Source organism: Antechinus flavipes, chromosome 3 (genome assembly GCF_016432865.1).
Source record: "Antechinus flavipes isolate AdamAnt ecotype Samford, QLD, Australia chromosome 3, AdamAnt_v2, whole genome shotgun sequence".
In the NCBI taxonomy this organism is placed as follows: domain Eukaryota; kingdom Metazoa; phylum Chordata; class Mammalia; order Dasyuromorphia; family Dasyuridae; genus Antechinus; species Antechinus flavipes.
In genome coordinates, this window is record NC_067400.1 from 88,037,907 (window position 1) to 88,058,619 (window position 20,713).

The window sequence follows — 20,713 nt, forward strand, 5'->3', positions numbered from 1 at the left end:
GTCTAAAATTATTGATCCCCATCACAAGTCCTTTCATGATTCCCAGAGTTCTTAGGGCCATTACTTAACTTCCTATCTTTTTGCATTTATTTTGAACATCTTTTTGTATTTAGTTATACGTGAATATTATTTTCTTATTTTCAAAAGAATATAAGCTCCTTGAGGGCAAGAAGTTGTTTTGTCTTTGTATCTCAATGCCTACTAAAGTGCCTGGAAATACTTAACAAATTCTCTTTGAGTAAATGAAACAATTTAGGATGAAATGTGTTTAGGAAAAGAATAAGCATTTATTAAATGCCTGAGTCATTTATACTAGACATTATATGTTAAGCATTGTGCTGAACACTTTACAAATATCTCATTTAAGCTTCACAATTATCCTAGGAAGTAGGCTCTATTGTTATCTCTATTTTACTTTTGAAGAAACTGAGTCAGGTCAACTGACTTAAGTCTCAGGGTCACACAGCTAATTGTGTTTGAGACCAACTTTGAACCCAGATCCTCCTGACTGCAGACCCCCCAACTATGACTACTATGCTGAATAGTTGCCTGTAGGTATTATATTCTGTTGTTGTATTGTGTAACACAGTGGTTCTCAAAGTATGGTCTAGGGAATCCTGGAGATCTCTGAAACCCTTTTAGAGGGTCTACAAATTCAAAAACAGTTTTTATTTCCAATATGGTAAATGTCTATAAATATAACCTAGATAAATAAAAATGCTTTGGAGAAATCCTCAATAATTTTTAATAGGATAAAGATACTGAAAACAAAAGTTTGAGAACCACTGATGTAACAGATTTGTTGGTAGCCAATTCTAAAAATGGAACTTTTGTCATCTGGAGCACTCTAATACCTGACAATTCAACCCCACTTCCCCCTGAAAAAAAAAAAAAAAAAAAAAAAAACAACCCACAAACTATAGTTTTATATATTTCAAATGCAAGGAGACTAAGACAGTGACTTTCAATTAGCCAAGCACCTGTTGTTCCCCAAATTCAAAATCTCTGGAAATTGAAGTGACTTTGTAAAGCTCTTAGAATATGATCAAGTGCTTTGAAGGAATAACAATAATAAGTAATATAGGTATCATTAAAACTGAGTTGAAGGTATTAACTCTTAAGAGTTAATACCTTCAACTCAGTTTTAATCTTCTTAAGAGAAAGGATCCTCTCTTAGACCCCTTTGGGTAGCTCATTGCTATGTACAGAGTAGATGCTCAGGTGAAGAAGAGAGGGCGCAAAAAGGAAATTCCCTCTCCTCCAACCCTGCCAAGGGCACTCGAGTCCCTCACCTCCATGGGCACATTTCTTGTGACTTATTTCACAGAGTGAGAATTTGCATTGCTGGTTATAACCTTCATGAAATATAACCCTCTTTAATCTGTTGGTTAGATAAAAACCTTAGCCTGGTAATACAGTGTTTAGAATGGAAATATGAAATTAAAGGAAAAAAGGAAAATGAAGGGGTTGTCGTTCTCCCAGGAAAGTGAAATCGCCCACACGGCTCGCAATGTAGACATGAAAAGCTGCCTTCGAGCAGCCGGGCTAGTCATTGAAAATGATGAATACCCAGGTAGATGATGTTGCTCCGAGGACCTTGAGCTTGGCGTGCCCTGATTTCCATTTCAGACTGACAGGACAGTTTGCTTGCTCGGGCACCGACTAAAAGCAGAATCAGGAAATTTGGCTGGTGGAGGGAGAAGGTCACTTCCTGGGAGGGTGATCTGGGTTGACTTATTTAACCTTTGTGTGTGTCTATACTTTTCCCATCTGGAAAAACTGAAAGGAAAAAAAAAAAAAAGAGCCACATTGTACTAGGCTTTCAAATAACACATGCGATGCATTTTGCATTCATAAAAGAAAAAGGCCATTACCCATCTGACTCTGTCTCCCCAAAGAACATTACAGAATGCTCCCATTAAGTCTATGGCCTGGAAAAATCACGCTATGTCAGGTCTACTCTTTTATTTACCTGTTTATTGACCACCAGAGCATTTATATCTTGATTGACATATGGATAATTGTCTAATTGGTACCCACTCATTTGAAACCACCCAAAATGTAATGCTGCATCTGTTTAAGGCTGTATTCTCAAATGTTAAATTGAAATCACATTGCAGTCAGCCAATATAGCAAGGCAGTCATCCGAACTAAGTCCTCATTGCTCTCACTGACCATGAACTTTTGTCATCTGGAGCACTCTAATACCTGACAATTCAACCCCACTTCCCCCTGAAAAAAAAAAAAAAAAACACAAGCAACAACCCACAAACTATAAAGCTTTATATATTTCAAATGCAAGGAAACAAAGACAGTGACTTTCAATTAACCAGGTTTAGATTATCCCACTCTTTTCCCAGGTTATCCAGATGAAGGGAACATTGCAGCTGCTTGACTCAAACCCTATTTGGAATAGGCAAATACTAGATTCATGAGCTTTTGCTTTAGAAATAAATTAGGAGCCATTAATGATATTGAATACAGAGACACTCCAGATGGTAGCTATTTTTTAAATCATTAATAGTATTGCTCCTTTTGTGAGTAGGGAACAAGAAAGAGATGACAAAACACTAACTTACCGAATGTATTTTCATGACCTTGTTCAGAAATACTTTCTTCTTGGTTAAAAAAGAAAATAGCAACTTCTTCATTTTAGCACAAGTGAACCAAAAAAATTTAAATGGGGAATAGCCATATTCTTTTAATAGTATTCAAATGTACTCGTGTATACAGAAATAATAATGGCCAAACTCTATGTGGCTCCTGTGTGGCATTTTTACTTTCCTTTCTAGACTTTGAATTAATTCTCCAGTGTAATAGGAAAACCCAAGATTTACACCCATGTATGTACAATTCCAGTAAATGCAGCCCATGGAAGTAGTATCCACTATGCAATTCCCTAGGGTCCCTTCATTCATTTGACCTGCAAATAGACCTTGCAGGCTTTACCATTTTGGAGAACTGGCCATAAATACGCTTTCTAGCACTGACATCATTGTAACAACACTGAGGTCATCACATCCCTCCTTGAGCCATCATCCAGGCAATGACAGCATTGAATTAATAGATCTGGATAAGGGATATTAAAAATGATGTAATAGTCAGTAGGGGCTGTATTGGCCATGGGGCTCTCTTGAGTCTCCATTCTAATGCATAAAACGATGGCGATATTTGCATTACCCACCTCACAGGATCATCTCATGGGAAAACACTTTGTAAACCTTGCTTTGCTGGGTGATTATGAACCATTATTTAGGTAACCCTCGAGGGAATCCTCCAGAGAGATCCTTGAGAATGAAACCCTTCCAAATTCCCAAATTATCACTGGCCAGCTTCATGACCAGGATGCTCATCGGTAGGATGATGGGTGAGAGGATGCAGGAAGTGGCCCAAAAACAAATTGCATCACACCTGGTGCATGTTCACAAATACTCCAGGCAGGTATTTGAAAACTTCATCCTGTTGAAAGCCTGTGCTGATTTAGACCTACCCTACATATGCCATACATAACTCAGAAGCCATTTTCAGTCAATGACTAAGTCTGGTGACTGAAGTGCTAAAGTTAAAGGTCATCAACTTCCTAAAGCTGACCACTAGTTAATGGGATCACAAATAGAGTTAGAAAGTCTCTCAGAGGCCATCTAGCCCAATCCCCTTTATTTGCCTTACGTCATTCCAGTAAATGTTTGTGATGGGTTTTGAACTCACATTGGATTGTGGGAGCAATCTGTTTGTTTGTTTTTTTTTAATAATAGCTTTTTATTTTCAAAATACATGCAAGTCTAGTTTTCAGTGTTCATCCTTGTAAAACTTTGTCTTCTAAATTTTTCTCTCTCCCTTCCTCCTTCCCCCTCCCTTAGACAGAAAGCAATCCAATAATGTTAAATGTGCAATTCTTCTATATATGTATATATTTCCACATTTATCATACTGCACAAGAAAAAATCTTATCAAAATGGGGGAAATGAGAAAGGAAAAAAGCAAGCAAACAAAAAAGTGAAAATGCTATGTTGTGATCCACACTCAGTCCCCAGAGTCCTCTCTCTGGATGCAAATGGCTCTCTGCATCACAAATTTATTGGAATTGGTCCAAATCACCTCATTACTGAAAAAAGCCAAGTCCATCACAGTTGGTCATCACTTCTTGTTGCTGTGTACAATGTTCTCTTGGTTCTACTCACTTTACTTAGCATCAGTTCATGTCTCTCCAGGCTTCTCTAAAATCATCCTGCTGAAATGTTCTTATAGAACAATAATATTCCATTATATTCATATACCATAATTTACTGAGCCATTCCTTGTGGGGCAATCTGGCAGAGTTAATAGAGTTCTGGGATTATAGTCAGAAAGACCTGGGTTCAAATAACACTCATACTAGCTTTGTAATCCTGCATAAATCACTTATTTTCTCTGTAATCTTTAGACAACTCCCTTAGACTTAGTCAGGGTTAGAAGAAATTCTCCATGCTGTGGCAATCAGATTCCTGCTGTATTCAATTACTTATCCTTCTTGTATTTGTGCATTAACAAGGACAGAAGGAATTTATAAAAAAAATAATAAATCATCTAGACAGTAATCAGGCCATCAAATTTTTATGAATTCAGTCAATCAATAAGTATTTTTGAGAGCCGGCTTTGTGTCTGACCTTGTGCTAAACACTGTGAATAAGATTATTATGTAAGAAATTCCCTTTCTTGATAAATTTTCTATTTGTTGGAAGCTATTGTGAATTACACATTGGATTCAAGGATACCAAACATGAAGATACAGTTTTCTCAGCCTTTATTTAGTTAATTTTTGGACAGGGACATGAACCCTATTTTTTATAAGGACCCAATGAACTGAAAACTTACCTTGTATTTGCTAAGCCAGATAGTCAAACTCCTTCAGAATGTTTCTGAAAAACATGAAAAAAAAGAAAGGATTTATATCTTGCCCCATTGGTTAGCCATTTATTATTTGTAGATAGCTATTTCAGTGTCAGACTAAACTCTAGATTCTGTCCTTTAATGGGTTGTCATATAAATTGTCATATGAATATATGAGCTGATGGGGATATCACCAAATCTGTGATTATGATAGGGTAAGTGATAACACGGTAAATTGGAGTGAGAAATTCTTAAAGTTACTTACACATAAAGAAATGAAATTTTTGTTACTCGAGCTAGAAATGTAGGACCATAAATGCCTAACCGGAGCTAAACTGGGTGTTCAAAAAGTCACACACACGTGGCACATGGCATTTCTTCTGGATGACTTTTTTTTCTAATCTGATAAATTATTGAAAATTTCTTTGAATCCATCCAGTTGGATTTTTCAGCATCAAGAATTCAGTATCCATGATCAGCATGTGACTGTGCAGCCAGACTTGATGAGGCACTGAAGAAGCCTCCTTAACTCTTAAAACAGCTAATTAACTGAGTCAGGAATGCTTGAATGTTTTCATGTGATTATCAATACAGGGTTGATGATGGATAATCACAAAAGAAATAGAATTTGTCCTTTTTGAACCTCTCATCCATTGTTTTCAAAAGAACTCATTGTTTTCCAAGAGATTTTATTTTAAAGTTCATGAACACTGGAAGTCAGCATGGTATAGTGGGAAGGAGACTGATTTGGGGGGCCAAGGAGCTGGGTTCATATCTCTCTGAGGTTCTAGTGAAAGGATCTCCAGTGAAACAGAGCTGGTCACTCCTGGGCTGCAGGCAGCTGAAGTTAGCCTGCCTGTACATGAATCACAGTTCAGAGGGTGAGAAGAAGCCCAGAGTTTACAAACATCCTCAGTCCCAGAAATACTTCGAACGTTCCTGCTTAAAAATAGCCACATGGGTCAAAGCTTAGTATTTTGATGGCTTGGATCAGCAGTTTTCTTGGCTGATCTATTGATTGCTGTTGGACTTCAGTCCTGCTGATCTAATATAAGACATCACCGTCAAAACAGAGTTGGAAGAAGGATCTTTACCATTTCCAGCCACTTGGTATGGTAGCTTCATAGAATATAATTTTACAGAGAATGGAATGTCTTTAGACCAGTGACTAATTATATTAAAGGTCTGTGCTTTTAAAATTATTTATGACTGCTAGGATTTGCCTTGGTTTTTTAAAACCACAGATTGTGTTTCTACAAATAAAAATTTGTTCAAAAGGATATGACAATTCCTCCGTGGAAGATATAGTACCCCAGAGTTTGGTGCTTTAATATAGCAAATAACTTAGCCTTGTATTAAGAAATGTAGCTCTCCTAGAGCTCTGCAGGACAGGGGAAATTATACAAAAAATAGAGAATCATTCTCTAATGATTAAATTGATGATGTGACTATTTGAAAAATCCATGGCCTCTGAACTCCCTAATCATAAATGCTCTTTTATATTCACAGCAATTATTGACCATCCAAGAAGAGCTGAAAAACAAAAAGTCTGAACTGGAGCAGGCAAAGGAAGAACAAAGTCACACACAAGCATTATTGAAAGTTCTACAGGAGCAGGTAAACTATTAAATGAATGGGACAACTCTAATTTATCCGTCAATTCAGACACATTTGTGTGTCTCCCTTGTGCTTCATTTGTACAAATATCGGCAGAAGTTAATCTACAGTATAATTTGTCTATATCTTGTCAACCCCCTCCTGTCTTAGCTGGGTGGAATTTGCAATCCCAGAGCCTGCTGCCTTTGTCCTCAATTCAATACCTCAAAAGGCAACGCACACCAGTGATGTGTGAAGGTTCTTTCCCAGAAGACAAATGAATTGTGATAAAGTTTTAAAAATATTGGGAAAGCAAACCGATTTCAAAATAGACAATTGTTTCCTTTTAAGTCTAATTGTGAGGAAAATGAGGTTAGCATAGACTATGGTCTTTCTGCAGACACATGTATACAAAAGATTGATTCATAGTGACTTTAAAAAAAAATCACCTGGGTATCAGGGGACTTATCTAACTACAGTGAGAAGCAAACCTCTTCTATAAAGTCAGTAAATCTGATCATTCCATTCGGGCTTTCTTTGATACTAAAGTGTGGCCTGACATTGATAAGTGGATTTGAAAGTATTGTCTTACAGCAAGGGAAGATGGATCACTCAGCAGCTCAGGGAAACCTGAACCCTCCATCTCCAGTATTGGAGAAGGAGGGCACTTAACTGTTGGAAGGCAGGCAAAGCTCTTGAAATATATTTTCAGCACTGATCTTTGTTCCCTATCACAGACCTAATGGATCTTGATTAGATTAAAAGAAATTGCAGAGAGCAAGCCCAACCTTTTGGGTTCTTATCAAATTTAAGGTTATTATTATTTTTTCACTGTAATTATTGGTTCTAAGGAATCAAATCAACCTACTATGTGTCTGTCAAGCACTAAAGATACAAAGAAAAGCAAAAATAATCCTTGCCCTAAAAAAATTCACAACACAATGAGGGAGGAGACAGCATACAAACATTGGGTAAATATATACATATAATATGTATGTATGTGTGTGTATGAAATATCATAGCTATTTCATAGAGAGAAAGTATTTCCAGCCAGATCTCAGCTTAGTGATTTCATATATATTTTTAAAGAATGGCTTTGATTCAATGAAATTAATTATGTAGTCACCATTTTCTTGAATTAAGTGCTTCTGAATTTTCTTTTTTTTTTTAATTTTCAGTTATCTTTTATTTTTCCAACTACATGTAAAGATAGTTATCAACATTCATTTTTGTAAGAGTCGTCATTCCAAATGTTTCTCCTTCCTTCCTTTACTTCCCTTGTCCCCAAGACAGCAAGTAATCTGATATGTGCTTCTGAATTTTCAAGGAGATTTTTGAGAGCATTATTTCAAACCACTGAAAACTTCTGGGAAAGAGAGTTACTTACTAAAACAAAAGCCTTGTTTATCTTATTATGGTTGCTATGGATCTATATGAGAGAAAGAATTAAAGTGAACTGAAAAATAAAATGAATCCCATTTACCCCAAGCTATCAAAATATAAAACAGACCTGGAAACCATACCTGAAAGTCTTAGCCTCATCTTTTACATTATACAAAAAGAGATGATCAGTAAAAGGATCTGGCAAACATTAAACACCTACTATTTGTTTCATGCTATGTTTTGTTCCTTTTAACTATTCCATTTTTGTTTATAGCTACAAAAATTCTTTAATAATAAAAAGAACCTTTATTTTCTTCCTGGTGATAAAGATTAAACAAATTCTTCAATTTGATTAGAAGGTTTCAGTTCCAAGCATTAAGGTAGATTCTGAGTTTTGAAATAGCCCAGGGAACACTACTAAATTCTGGGATATACTAAATAGAACAAAGAAAGTAGAAGATATAGAAAAATTATACTCAGGGTTGGGCATAATGCCCTGGGTACCCCTAGACAGTAAATGCAGAGCTTGGATTAGGACTGTAAAAATAATTATAGTGATGGAAAATAAGGTCTTTATAGAGAAAGTTTGCAGAAATTACTTATACACATGCATACATATGTAAAGGATATTATAGCTAGAGGGAAGAAGGCAGAGGACTAGTAGATAATGGTCTTCAAGTACATGAGAGGTTATTCATTATGTAGATGAGACTGAGGGCCAGCTGTTTTCCATTTCTAGAAGAATAGAACAAAGAGAAATTGGCTTTGGTCCCTCCATGAATGGTTTAGATTAGAAGAATATCCTTATGTTGGAGATTGTTGGAATCAGTTCTTTAAAAAAAAATCTTGCTATAGATGTTTAAAAAAAAAAAAAAAAAGATATTTAGTTATCCAAGAGGATAGGTAAGCTTCTGAAAAATCCTTTTCAATATCCCTTAGTTTAGTGATTCCTTATCCTAATTCTGGAATCCCCTCCAAAGATCAAGCTTCTGATAAAATAGGTTTATTGACATGCATGTTCCAGATCATAAAACGGAATTAGAAGTCAGAAGATTGCTTCTTAGTCCATGGGAAAAAATTCTGAATGATCTCACATAACTTGTTTGGTCCCTTTGTAACACATTTGAGATTCCATACCAAATAAGATTGATATCTTTAACTTAAATCTCATTCAGTGATAGAGAATTCTTTTTTAAAAATGGTTCAAGAATTATTCCATTCATCAAATAGAGGGTAGTAATTTTCAAGCAAAAGACATCAAAAAAGCATAAATCTAATCTGTAGAGTGGTCAATTGTGATGGTTCACATAGGCACAAAAGTCCTAGTCTACAGGGTGCTATGAGATCCAAACCCCAATCTCCATCATTGACATCATTTTTACTTATAAAATTTAAGGCAGATCATCTACTCATATTACATATGAAGAAACTGAGGTTTTGAGAAGTAAAATGTTCTAAGGACCTGTCAACCCTAGACACTGCCATTACAGGAGTTTCCACAGCCATGGCACTTGAGAGTACATTACTATTATTCCCTCAAATTGCAGGCTGGAAATCTGGGGGCTAAAGTGCCTGCTCAAACATGTTCCACAATAGCTGCTCAAGGGTATTTATGTGGAAGGAAAAAAAAAAGAGTATATTTCCTCATCAAATATGGGCAGGAGAAAATATGAACTGGAGATGAATATGCAAATGAATTCTGTATAGTCTTTAATGGAGTGCATAAATAGCTTCCTAAAGGCCTGATGAATGAGTATTGGATACTGTCATTACCATCAATAAATACTTCTTCATTGCCTGCCTCACTATTCTTTCTGCAGTCCCTTCATCTTACTTTTGTATACACTATGTATTCAAGGAATGATTTTAGATAATATTAATGAAGAAAATGATCTTTCATGAAAAAGATATGATGGGACTTCCGGTTAAGATGGCGGAGAGGAGGCTCACAGTTGCATAAGCTCCGCGCTTTCTCTCACTATCCACTTCATTACAAGCCTCTGAATCAATGCTTGACTGAAAAAAACCCACATATAGTTACCAAGAGAAGCCATCCTTGAGATCCGCCAAGAAAGGTCTGTCTTTACTGGAGGGCTGGGACGGTTTTAGATCGGGCACAGGCGGCGGGCAGCGGCAGTGAGGGCACGGGAGCAGACTGGAGAGGGGGTGGGGAGTGATCGCAGCTGTCTCTGCGGGGAGAGCTTCGCTACAGGTTTGGATAATTTCCTCCGGCAGCAAGTCAACAGCCCAGCAGAGAAGCTAAAAACACCGGGGCTGAAGAATACAACCGCAAACAGCTGAAGTCTCTCAGGACCTGGCCGCCCTCCCCTTCCCCCCCCTTAGTGACTCAGCACGCTCTGGGATCTCAGAGCGCAGGCGCAGCACAGTCCTGCTAGTGCCTCACTGCTGCCACCTGCAGTCTGTAGAGGAAGCTCGATAACACACCCAGCCCCTCCCCCAAAGAAAGACTCCAGTTTTTTCTGTTTTTCTTTGGTAGTTTATCTCTGATTAATAGACAGAATGAGTAAGAAGCTGAAGAGGACTTTAACCCTTGACAGCTTCTATACAGATAGAGAGCAGACTCTAAATCCTGAGGAGACTAAAAACAGGCAGTCCCCAGGTGAATCCCCAAAGGAGGAGAACATCTGTTCCTCAGCACAGATGAACCTCATAGAAGTGATTAAAAAGGCTCTCACAAGGGAGCTAGAAGAAAAATGGGAAAAGAGTCTGGAGAAAGTTAAAGAGAGAGTGGATAAAGAAGTAAAATCCTTGAAAAATAGGATTAGTGAACTGGAAACAGAAAACAGCTCTCTAAAAAACAAAATTGGCGAAATGGAAAAAAATTCCATAGAACAAAAGAACTCAATTGGACAATTAGAGAAAGATTTTAAAAAAGTGAGTGAAGAGAATACTTCACTGAAAATCAGAATTGAACAAGTGGAATTGAATGACTCGAGGAGACAAGAAGAATCAGTCAAGCAAATCCAAAAAAATCAAACAATGGAGAAAAATGTGAAATACCTTCTGGGGAAGACAACAGACCTGGAAAACAGATCCAGGAGAGACAATCTGAGAATCATTGGACTCCCAGAAAAACATGATGAAAAAAAGAGCCTGGACATTATCTTCCAGGAAATTATCAAAGAGAATTGCCCAGAAGTCATAGGAACAGAGGAAAAAATAAACATTGAAAGGATTCATCGATCACCCACTGAAAGGGATCCTAAAATCAAAACACCAAGGAATATAGTGGCCAAATGCCAGAACCCTCAGGTGAAAGAAAAAATATTGCAAGCGGCTAGAAAAACCCAATTCAAGTATCAAGGAGCCACAATAAGGATCACCCAGGATCTGGCAGCATCCACATTAAAAGATCGAAGGGCCTGGAATATGATATTCCGAAAAGCTAAGGAACTTGGTATGCAACCAAAAATAACTTACCCAGCGAGAATGAGCATCTTTTTCCAGGGAAGAAGATGGACATTCAACGAAGTAAGCGAATTTCATCTATTTCTGATGAAAAAACCAGAACTTAACAAAAAGTTTGATCTACAAATATAGAACTCAAGAGAAATCTAAAAAGGTAAAGATTAATCTTGGGAACTATATTTTGACTATATAGATGTATAAAGAATACATGTATACCTTGTTCTAGAAATTGATGTGGAAAGGACATTGTACCAGAAAAAGGGTAAAGTGGGGGTAGTACATCTCATGAAGAGGCATAGGAAACCTATTATATCTGAGAGAAAGAATGGAGGGGGATGAATATAGTGGGTATCTTACTGCCTTCAGAATTGGCTTTAAGTGAAAAATCTTAAGACATATTCAATCTATGGTGAAACTTCTCCCATCTCATTGAAAAGTGAGAAGGGAAAAGTGGAAAGGGAAGGAATAAGCTAAGGGGAAGGGAATACGGGAACTGGGAGGGAAAGGGGTAAGATAGGGGGAGGAACTCTAAGGAGGGGGGAGGGATACTAAAAAGGGAGGGCTGTGAGAAGCAAGGGGTGCTCACAAGCTTAATACTTGGAAGGGGGGAAAGGGGAAAGAAGGGAGGAAAGCATAAACCGGGGTTAACAAGATGGCAAGTAATACAGAATTGGTCATTCTAACCATAAACGTGAACGGGGTAAACTCCCCCATAAAGAGAAAGCGGTTAGCAGAATGGATTAAAAGCCAGAATCCTACAATATGTTGTTTACAGGAAACACACCTGAAGCGGGGAGATACATGCAGGTTAAAGGTAAAAGGTTGGAGCAAAATCTACTATGCTTCAGGTGAAGTCAAAAAAGCAGGGGTAGCCATCCTGATCTCAGATCAAGCTAAAGCAAAAATTGACCTAATTAAAAGAGATAAGGAAGGACACTATATCTTGCTAAAGGGTAGCATGGATAATGAAGCACTATCTATATTAAACATATATGCACCAAGTGGGGTAGCATCTAAATTCTTAAAAGAGAAACTAAGAGAGCTGCAAGAAGAAATAGACAGTAAAACTATAATAGTGGGAGATCTTAACCTTGCACTCTCAGAATTAGATAAATCAAACCAGAAAATAAATAAGAAAGAAGTCAAAGAGGTAAACAGAATACTAGAAAAGCTAGATATGATAGATCTCTGGAGAAAATGTAATGGAGACAGAAAGGAATACACTTTCTTTTCAGCAGTTCATGGAACCTATACAAAAATTGACCATATATTAGGACATAAAAACCTCAAACTCAAATGTAGTAAGGCAGAAATAGTAAATGCATCCTTTTCAGACCACGATGCAATGAAAATTACATTCAACAAAAAAGCAGGGGGAAGTAGACCAAAAAATAATTGGAAACTAAATAATCTCATACTAAAGAATGATTGGGTAAAACAGCAAATCATAGACATAATTAATAACTTCACCCAAGAAAATGATAATAATGAGACATCATACCAAAATGTATGGGATGCAGCCAAAGCGGTAATAAGGGGAAATTTCATATCTCTAGAGGCCTATTTGTATAAAATAGAGAAAGAGAAGGTCAATGAATTGGGTTTGCAATTAAAAATGCTAGAAAAGGAACAAATTAAAAACCCCCAGTCAAACACTAAACTTGAAATTCTAAAAGTAAAAGGTGAGATCAATAAAATTGAAAGTAAAAAAACTATTGAATTGATTAATAAAACTAAGAGTTGGTTCTATGAAAAAACCAACAAAATAGACAAACCCTTAGTAAATCTGATTAAAAAAAGGAAAGAGGAAAATCAAATTGTTAGTCTTAAAAATGAAAAGGGAGAACTCACCACTAACGAAGAGGAAATTAGAGCAATAATTAGGAGTTACTTTGCCCAACTTTATGCCAATAAATTCGACAACTTAAATGAAATAGAAAAATACCTCCAAAAATACAGCTTGCCCAAACTAACAGAGGAAGAAGTAAATATCCTAAACAGTCCCATCTCAGAAAAAGAAATAGAACAAACTATCAATCAACTCCCTAAGAAAAAATCCCCAGGACCAGATGGATTTACATGTGAATTCTACCAAACATTTAAAGAACAATTAACTCCAATGTTATATAAACTATTTGAAAAAATAGGGATTGAAGGAGTCCTACCAAACTCCTTTTATGACACAGATATGGTACTGATACCTAAACCAGGTAGGCTGAAAACAGAGAAAGAAAATTATAGACCAATCTCCCTAATGAATATTGATGCTAAAATCTTAAATAAAATATTAGCAAAAAGATTACAGAAAATTGTCACCAGGATAATACACTATGACCAAGTAGGATTTATACCAGGAATGCAGGGCTGGTTCAATATTAGGAAAACTATTAACATAATTGACTATATCAATAACCAAACAAACAAAAACCACATGATCATCTCAATAGATGCAGAAAAAGCATTTGATAAAATCCAACATCCATTCCTAATAAAAACACTTGAGAGCATAGGAATAAATGGACTTTTCCTTAAAATAGTCAGGAGCATATATTTAAAACCATCAGTAAGCATCATATGCAATGGGGAAAAACTGGAACCTTTCCCAGTAAGATCTGGAGTGAAGCAAGGTTGCCCACTATCACCATTATTATTTAATATCGTATTAGAAACACTAGCCTCGGCAATAAGAGTCGAGAAAGATATAAAAGGAATTAGAGTAGGCAATGAGGAAACCAAACTATCACTCTTTGCAGATGATATGATGGTATACCTAGAGAACCCCAGAGATTCTACCAAAAAGCTATTGGAAATAATTCATAATTTTAGCAAAGTAGCTGGCTACAAAATAAATCCCCATAAATCCTCAGCATTTTTATACATCACCAACAAAACCCAACAGCAAGAGATACAAAGAGAAATTCCATTCAGAATAACTGTTGATACCATAAAATATTTGGGAATCTATCTACCAAAGGAAAGTCAGGAATTATATGAGCAAAATTATAAAAAAGTCTCCACACAAATAAAGTCAGACTTAAATAATTGGAAAAATATTAAGTGCTCTTGGATCGGCCGAGCGAACATAATAAAGATGACAATACTCCCTAAACTAATCTATTTATTTAGTGCTATACCAATCAGACTTCCAAGAAAATATTTTATTGATCTAGAAAAAATAACAACAAAATTCATATGGAACAATAAAAAGTCGAGAATCTCAAGGGAATTAATGAAAAAAAAATCAAATGAAGGTGGCCTAGCTGTACCTGATCTAAAATTATATTATAAAGCAGCAGTCACCAAAACCATTTGGTATTGGCTAAGAAATAGATTAGTGGATCAGTGGAAAAGGCTAGGCTCACAAGACAGAATAGTCAACTATAGCAATCTAGTGTTTGACAAACCCAAAGCCCCTAACTTCTGGGAAAAGAATTCATTATTTGATAAAAACTGCTGGGATAATTGGAAATTAGTATGGCAGAAATTAGGCATGGACCCACACTTAACACCATATACCAAGATAAGATCAAAATGGGTCTATGACCTAGGCATAAAGAACGAGACTATAAATAAATTAGAGGAACATAGAATAGTTTATCTCTCAGACTTGTGGAGGAGAAAGAAATTTGTGACCAAAGATGAACTAGAGACCATTACTGATCACAGAATAGAAAATTTCGATTACATCAAATTAAAAAGCCTTTGTACAAATAAAACTAATGCAAACAAGATTAGAAGGGAAGCGACAAACTGGGAAAACATTTTCACAGTTAAAGGTTCTGATAAAGGCCTCATTTCCAAAATATATAGAGAACTGACTCAAATTTATAAGAAATCAAGCCATTCTCCAATTGATAAATGGTCAAAGGATATGAACAGACAATTTTCAGAGGATGAGATTGAAACTATTACCACTCATATGAAAGAGTGTTCCAAATCATTATTGATCAGAGAAATGCAAATTAAGACAACTCTGAGATACCACTACACACCTGTCAGATTGGCTAAGATGACAGGAAAAAATAATGATGAATGTTGGAGGGGATGCGGGAAAACTGGGACACTAATGCATTGTTGGTGGAGTTGTGAACGAATCCAACCATTCTGGAGAGCAATCTGGAATTATGCCCAAAAAATTATCAAAATGTGCATATCCTTTGATCCAGCAGTGTTTCTATTGGGCTTATATCCCAAAGAAATACTAAAGAAGGGAAAGGGACCTGTATGTGCCAAAATGTTTGTAGCAGCCCTGTTTGTAGTGGCTAGAAACTGGAAAATGAATGGATGCCCATCAATTGGAGAATGGCTGGGTAAATTGTGGTATATGAATGTTATGGAATATTATTGTTCTGTAAGAAATGACCAGCAGGATGAATACAGAGAGGCTTGGAGAGACCTACATGAACTGATGCTAAGTGAAATGAGCAGAACCAGGAGATCATTATACACTTCGACAACGATACTGTATGAGGATGTATTTTGATGGAAGTGGATTTCTTTGACAAAGAGACCTGAGTTTCAATTGATAAATGACGGACAAAAGCAGCTACACCCAAAGAAAGAACACTGGGAAACGAATGTGAACTATCTGCATTTTTGTTTCTCTTCCCGGATTATTTATACCTTCTGAATCCAATTCTCCCTATGCAACAAGAGAACTGTTCGGTTCTGCAAACATATATTGTATCTAGGATATACTGCAACATATCCAACATATAAAGGACTGCTTGCCATCTAGGGGAGGGGGTGGAGGGAGGGAGGGGAAAAAAAATCGGAACAGAAATGAGTGTAAATATAATGTAATTATTAAATAAAAAAAGAAAAAAAAAAAAAAAGAAAAAGATATGATGCTTGTCCTCAAGGAACTTTATAGGCAGTACTGAATTTTGGTATATTTTATTGATTTTTCTATTGAAGCCTGTGGTCATGAGTTGGAGAGTGACTGAAAAGACTGGGTCAGCAGCAGGCTCTGACCCAGGCACTGGCCCCAATGGAGAATTTGCTCTTAATTCAGTTTCTCTACCAAGCTATTATGGTTGCTTACACTTTGACTCCTATGTCTTATTTCCCTCTATCTTAATAATGATAGTAGCTCCCCATCACTCAAATTATTCCTTACTTTTTCCTTCTCCACTGTCATAAATACACACACACACACACACACACACACACACACACACACACACATACACACACACATTTATACACACACAGAAGTACCAGTCAGAAGGACCAAGCCCCTCTTGGGGTTAGAGAGGGAGCACTCCAGCTAGCCTAAGGCAGGGATCTTACCTATTCTAGACAGGAATCTTTAGATCAGCGTCCACCCTTCAAAGGCAGGTGAGGATGAGGATACGAAGAAGCCTTTTCTTTTTGGAAAAGCAAGCAAGCAGAAAGGTGCCAGGCAAAGGGAAATGAGGGCTAAGGTTCTGTATAGTGGTATGAGTAATTTTGGGTAGGGTCGATGATTTGCCTTTGAAGGGGTCAGGGAAAGAGACAAATATTAAAAAGAAGTTGGGTGGATACATGAAAGGAAGGTGAAATTGGAATAGACTAGAGGAAGACAAAGGGATTATGGAATATGGGAAATGGAGCAGGGTACGACACATTCACAGTCATAGACTTCTAGAGCAACAAAATTAGAATCTCTCTTTATATATAATCAAGGGTTCTAAGTCTTTGAAGTTAACAACATTCAGATTCAGATACTGCATTGAGTTTTACCTTATCATATGGATTTTAGCATAGAGTTTGACAAAGGTAGAGTTCCTCCATACTAAAGAAATCAGCATTTAAGTGCCTAGTATGTACAAATAAGGTACATAGTAGGCACTTCATAAATTCATTAGAAGCTTAGGTTTTCAATCTTGCTTCTGACATATACTGGCTTATGAATTGAGGCAAAATTGAGGCAAATAACTTTCCAGGATCTCTGGCAATTCTCTAAGATTCTTAGGTTGAAGAACCTGCATTGGAAAGAGTTCATTATTTAGGAACTTTACAAAAATAAAAACATTTTATATAAATGAATGAATATCTATATCTATAGCTATATCTATGTCATGAACTAGATTCTGATGATACAAGAAAAGTGACTTTAAAGAATTTATTGGGGGAATGAATATATATATATGTAAGAATATATGTATGTATGTATAATGTGTGTACATACACTCTCATAGAGTAAGTAATGTATAATAAATATAATAAATAAATAAGACGTAATTAGAACAGGGAGAGCATTAGCATTTAAGGGAATCAGAAAAGGTTCCTATAAAAGAAGGTCCTTGAGTTGAACTATGAAGAAAACTAAAGATTCTCTTCTAGTTTTCCCCCCACATGCTCTTGAATTTGTAAAGGTGAGAGACTGTTAGATTTTGGACATGCTATCAGAAGAACGTTCTTTGTGTCCTTATTGGTGGATTTTGTTGTTCTGCCATTTTTAGTCAGTCTTCATGACCCATTTGGAGTTTTCTTGGCAGAGATACTCAAACCACTCCCAGGTTTGCCATTTCCCGCCCAAGCTCATTTTACAGATGAGGAAGTCGAGGTAAATAGGGTTAGGTGACTTATGCAGGGTCACGCAGCTATTACCTGAGGCTGCATTTGAACTCATGAAGAAGGGGCAGCTAGGTGGCTCGATTATGGACATGACATTCAAGCAAACTAGGCAAGGTTTTTGGTCTGGGAACCAGGTGCTTCTAGCCCCCTTCCTGTTCCTTGAAAGCTTTCTCTTGCTCAGAGGCAAGTCAGTGGGACTTTCAGGCTATGACTATGGGTCTGCTTTAAGGAAACTAGAGTAGTTAAAATACATAAATAACCAGAAACAGCAGATGTTTTAAATCTTACGCAGTGGTGATATGTGTACAAGAGTCTTGTCATTTTCTTTTTTTTTTTTCCCTATCCACGCTTTGAGCATTTATCTCCCACCATGAAGCTTTTATATTGGGCATAAAAGATGACAGACCTGTATAAAGCAGAAGGAAATGTAGGCAGACAGCTGGAAGGATGGTCTACCCCTCTCTTGTTCCCTCCACCCAAATATCTGCTTTCAGTCAAGCTAGGGTGAAATGCCAATTAAAAGGTTTCCGGAAACTCTTGATAACTGATTATTTGTGAGCCTTCTAGGAGGAAGACTGGCGTTTCCAAATGTTCACTGTTAAAAATCTCATCTGAAAAAGAGCTTTTCTCTAAATGCATCAGTGACCAGATCTTCCCAGTTCTTCCTCCCAATAAAGAAACATAAGATCTCCTCCTGCTCTACCCCAGGAAGCAATTCTGTGTATCGAGATAGTCTCAAGAAGGGCCTGAACAGTAACAGGGGTATTTTAAATAACCCGAAACAAATATATCATTCAAAAATAATGATTAGTACAACAGCACTGAGCTAGTGGCAACTTGCAAACACTGCAGAGTTTAAATTAATAGCAATAAGAATAATAAATGGAATCATTTATTATTCTTGAGGGCTAATTTTTTCTACTTTATGCCTTTGAAACCACTTACTAATGTTATTATTAAAAACAATAATGTCCAGGACGTGTGTGTGTGTGTGTGTGTGTGTGTGTGTGTAACAACTAATAAACCTTCAGAACATGTTGGTTTCAAACTGGTTTCAGAAAGGCTCATTAGAATTATGCAGCCCATCTGCTTTTCTCATTGGAAGCCTTATAAAATGCAACCTCAGATAAATCAGAGTTAACCGTCAGTGTAGCATCCTTTCAAGTAATGAGTCTGCTTGTTTATTTGTTGTCCTTTCTCCTTACACTTTACAGTTGAAAAGTGCCAAGGAATTAGCCGAGACCAATGGCCACAGCCACGAGGATGCAAATGTAGGTACCGCAAGTTTGTTTACCACTTGTCATTTGAGATTGCTCGAGTGCTATTTGCATGGGATACTTTATGGATCATATAAAAGGAGATACGATTCCTGTCCATCAGTGACTTTCTGAGATTGCCTAACTCTTAGGTTGGTAGATGAATATTCATGCTGTTAGCTTAGATGCCTAAATGTTGGATTGAAAAATGCTTCTAACCAACCCGGAGCCCAACATATTCAAATTGCAAGGAGGCAGTTAGAGTTTTAATTTTCTATCTATAAACAGCAGTTCCAAGAAGACCAATGAGAGATGGAACATTGTAATGTCATAGAGTATCTTGTATTATGCATGTTATCATGATCTTTAGAACATTATGCCTAATTTATTACACCATAGGTTTCTCTAAGGGCTGGTATTCTTAAAAAGGAACCCAAGAACTCATTTAAAAAATTTTGATAAGTATATTTCAGTATATTTCCTTTGTAATGCATGTACAATGCATTATTCTAAGAAGGTTTCACCAGACTGCCAAAGAGGTCCATGGTACAAAACCCTGGACTGGTGTTTCTACTTTTCTAAAGGTAAGATATCTGTTCTCAAGGTTCTTAATGGTTTTGAATGTTTAACCATCACTTAATTAATCAACATGTGTTTATTAAACACTATCTGCTATAAAAACAAAAGTAAAATATTCCCTGCTTTCAAGAAGTTTGCATTCATTCTCTTGTTCATAGAATACAAACCTATACTTATTTATTTATTTTGCGATTGGGTCAGTCTTTTTTCCTTTCACATGAGTCTATCTGCTAATATTATTCTTTTCTTCAAAAATTACTTACTGAGCACTTTTGTTTATCTGGCACAGAACCAGAACATAGAATTTTTGAGCGAGCTTGGGCCAAGTAGGAAGGATTTTCCATCTTGTGTATATTCTATTTAATTATTTACAACATAGATCCCAACATCAGTAGCATGTCTCTCTCTCCACTTTACATTATTTGCAATTTAATAAGCACTCATCTAAGCTTTTATCCAAGTCATTGTCAAAAATGTTGAACAACATAGGGCCAAAGACAGAACTTTGGAGATCTCACTAGAGATATGCTTCTAAACTGAAATTGATTTAGAACAATTTGGGTCTGGATTATCATTTATCCCATTTCATTCCCCTTGCCCACAAGGATAGATAGCATGAGAAGAAAGGACTTTATAAAATACTTTGTCAAAAAGTAGATAATCAAAAGCACTCTTCTTCTGATTAACATCCTAGGAACCTTCAAAAGTCAAAAAATTAGTTTGGCATTACATGTTCTTAATGAAACCAGTGCTGGCTATAAGTGATCACACTTTCCCTTTCTAATTGTTCACAAACCATCCCTTTGATATACCCAGAATTTTACCTCAAGGTATAGTCAAAATCACTGTCTTATTTGTTTCAGTCTACCAAAATGGAAACATTTTGGAAAATCAGGACAACAATCACTTGTTTCCAGGCTTAGAGTACCACTTCCATTTTCCAAGAACTTTCAGAAGTCACTGACATTTATTCAACAAACATTCCCAAGAGGTTTTCAGTACCTTGAATTTCAGTTCATTTCAGATTAGATACTTGAAAT

At 36.5% G+C, this 20,713-nt stretch overlaps 1 protein-coding gene and 1 long non-coding RNA gene across 4 annotated transcripts in view; one reads left to right on the top strand and one right to left on the bottom strand.

Moving 5' to 3' along the window:
- Positions 1-20,713, top strand: part of ENOX1 (ecto-NOX disulfide-thiol exchanger 1) — a 345,774-nt gene that overhangs the window by 265,751 nt on the left and 59,310 nt on the right. For all 3 annotated transcript variants that reach the window (XM_051983858.1, XM_051983857.1, XM_051983856.1), the window contains 2 exons: positions 6,379-6,486; positions 19,053-19,109. In XM_051983858.1, coding sequence (XP_051839818.1) covers positions 6,379-6,486; positions 19,053-19,109 — 165 coding nt within the window. The remainder of the gene's footprint in view (positions 1-6,378; positions 6,487-19,052; positions 19,110-20,713) is intronic.
- Positions 1,138-10,389, bottom strand: LOC127553262 (uncharacterized). Its single transcript, XR_007951709.1, has 3 exons — positions 9,890-10,389; positions 4,855-4,898; positions 1,138-1,779 (listed from the first exon to the last, which is right to left on the bottom strand). It is a non-coding gene; the product is annotated as an uncharacterized LOC127553262 (long non-coding RNA).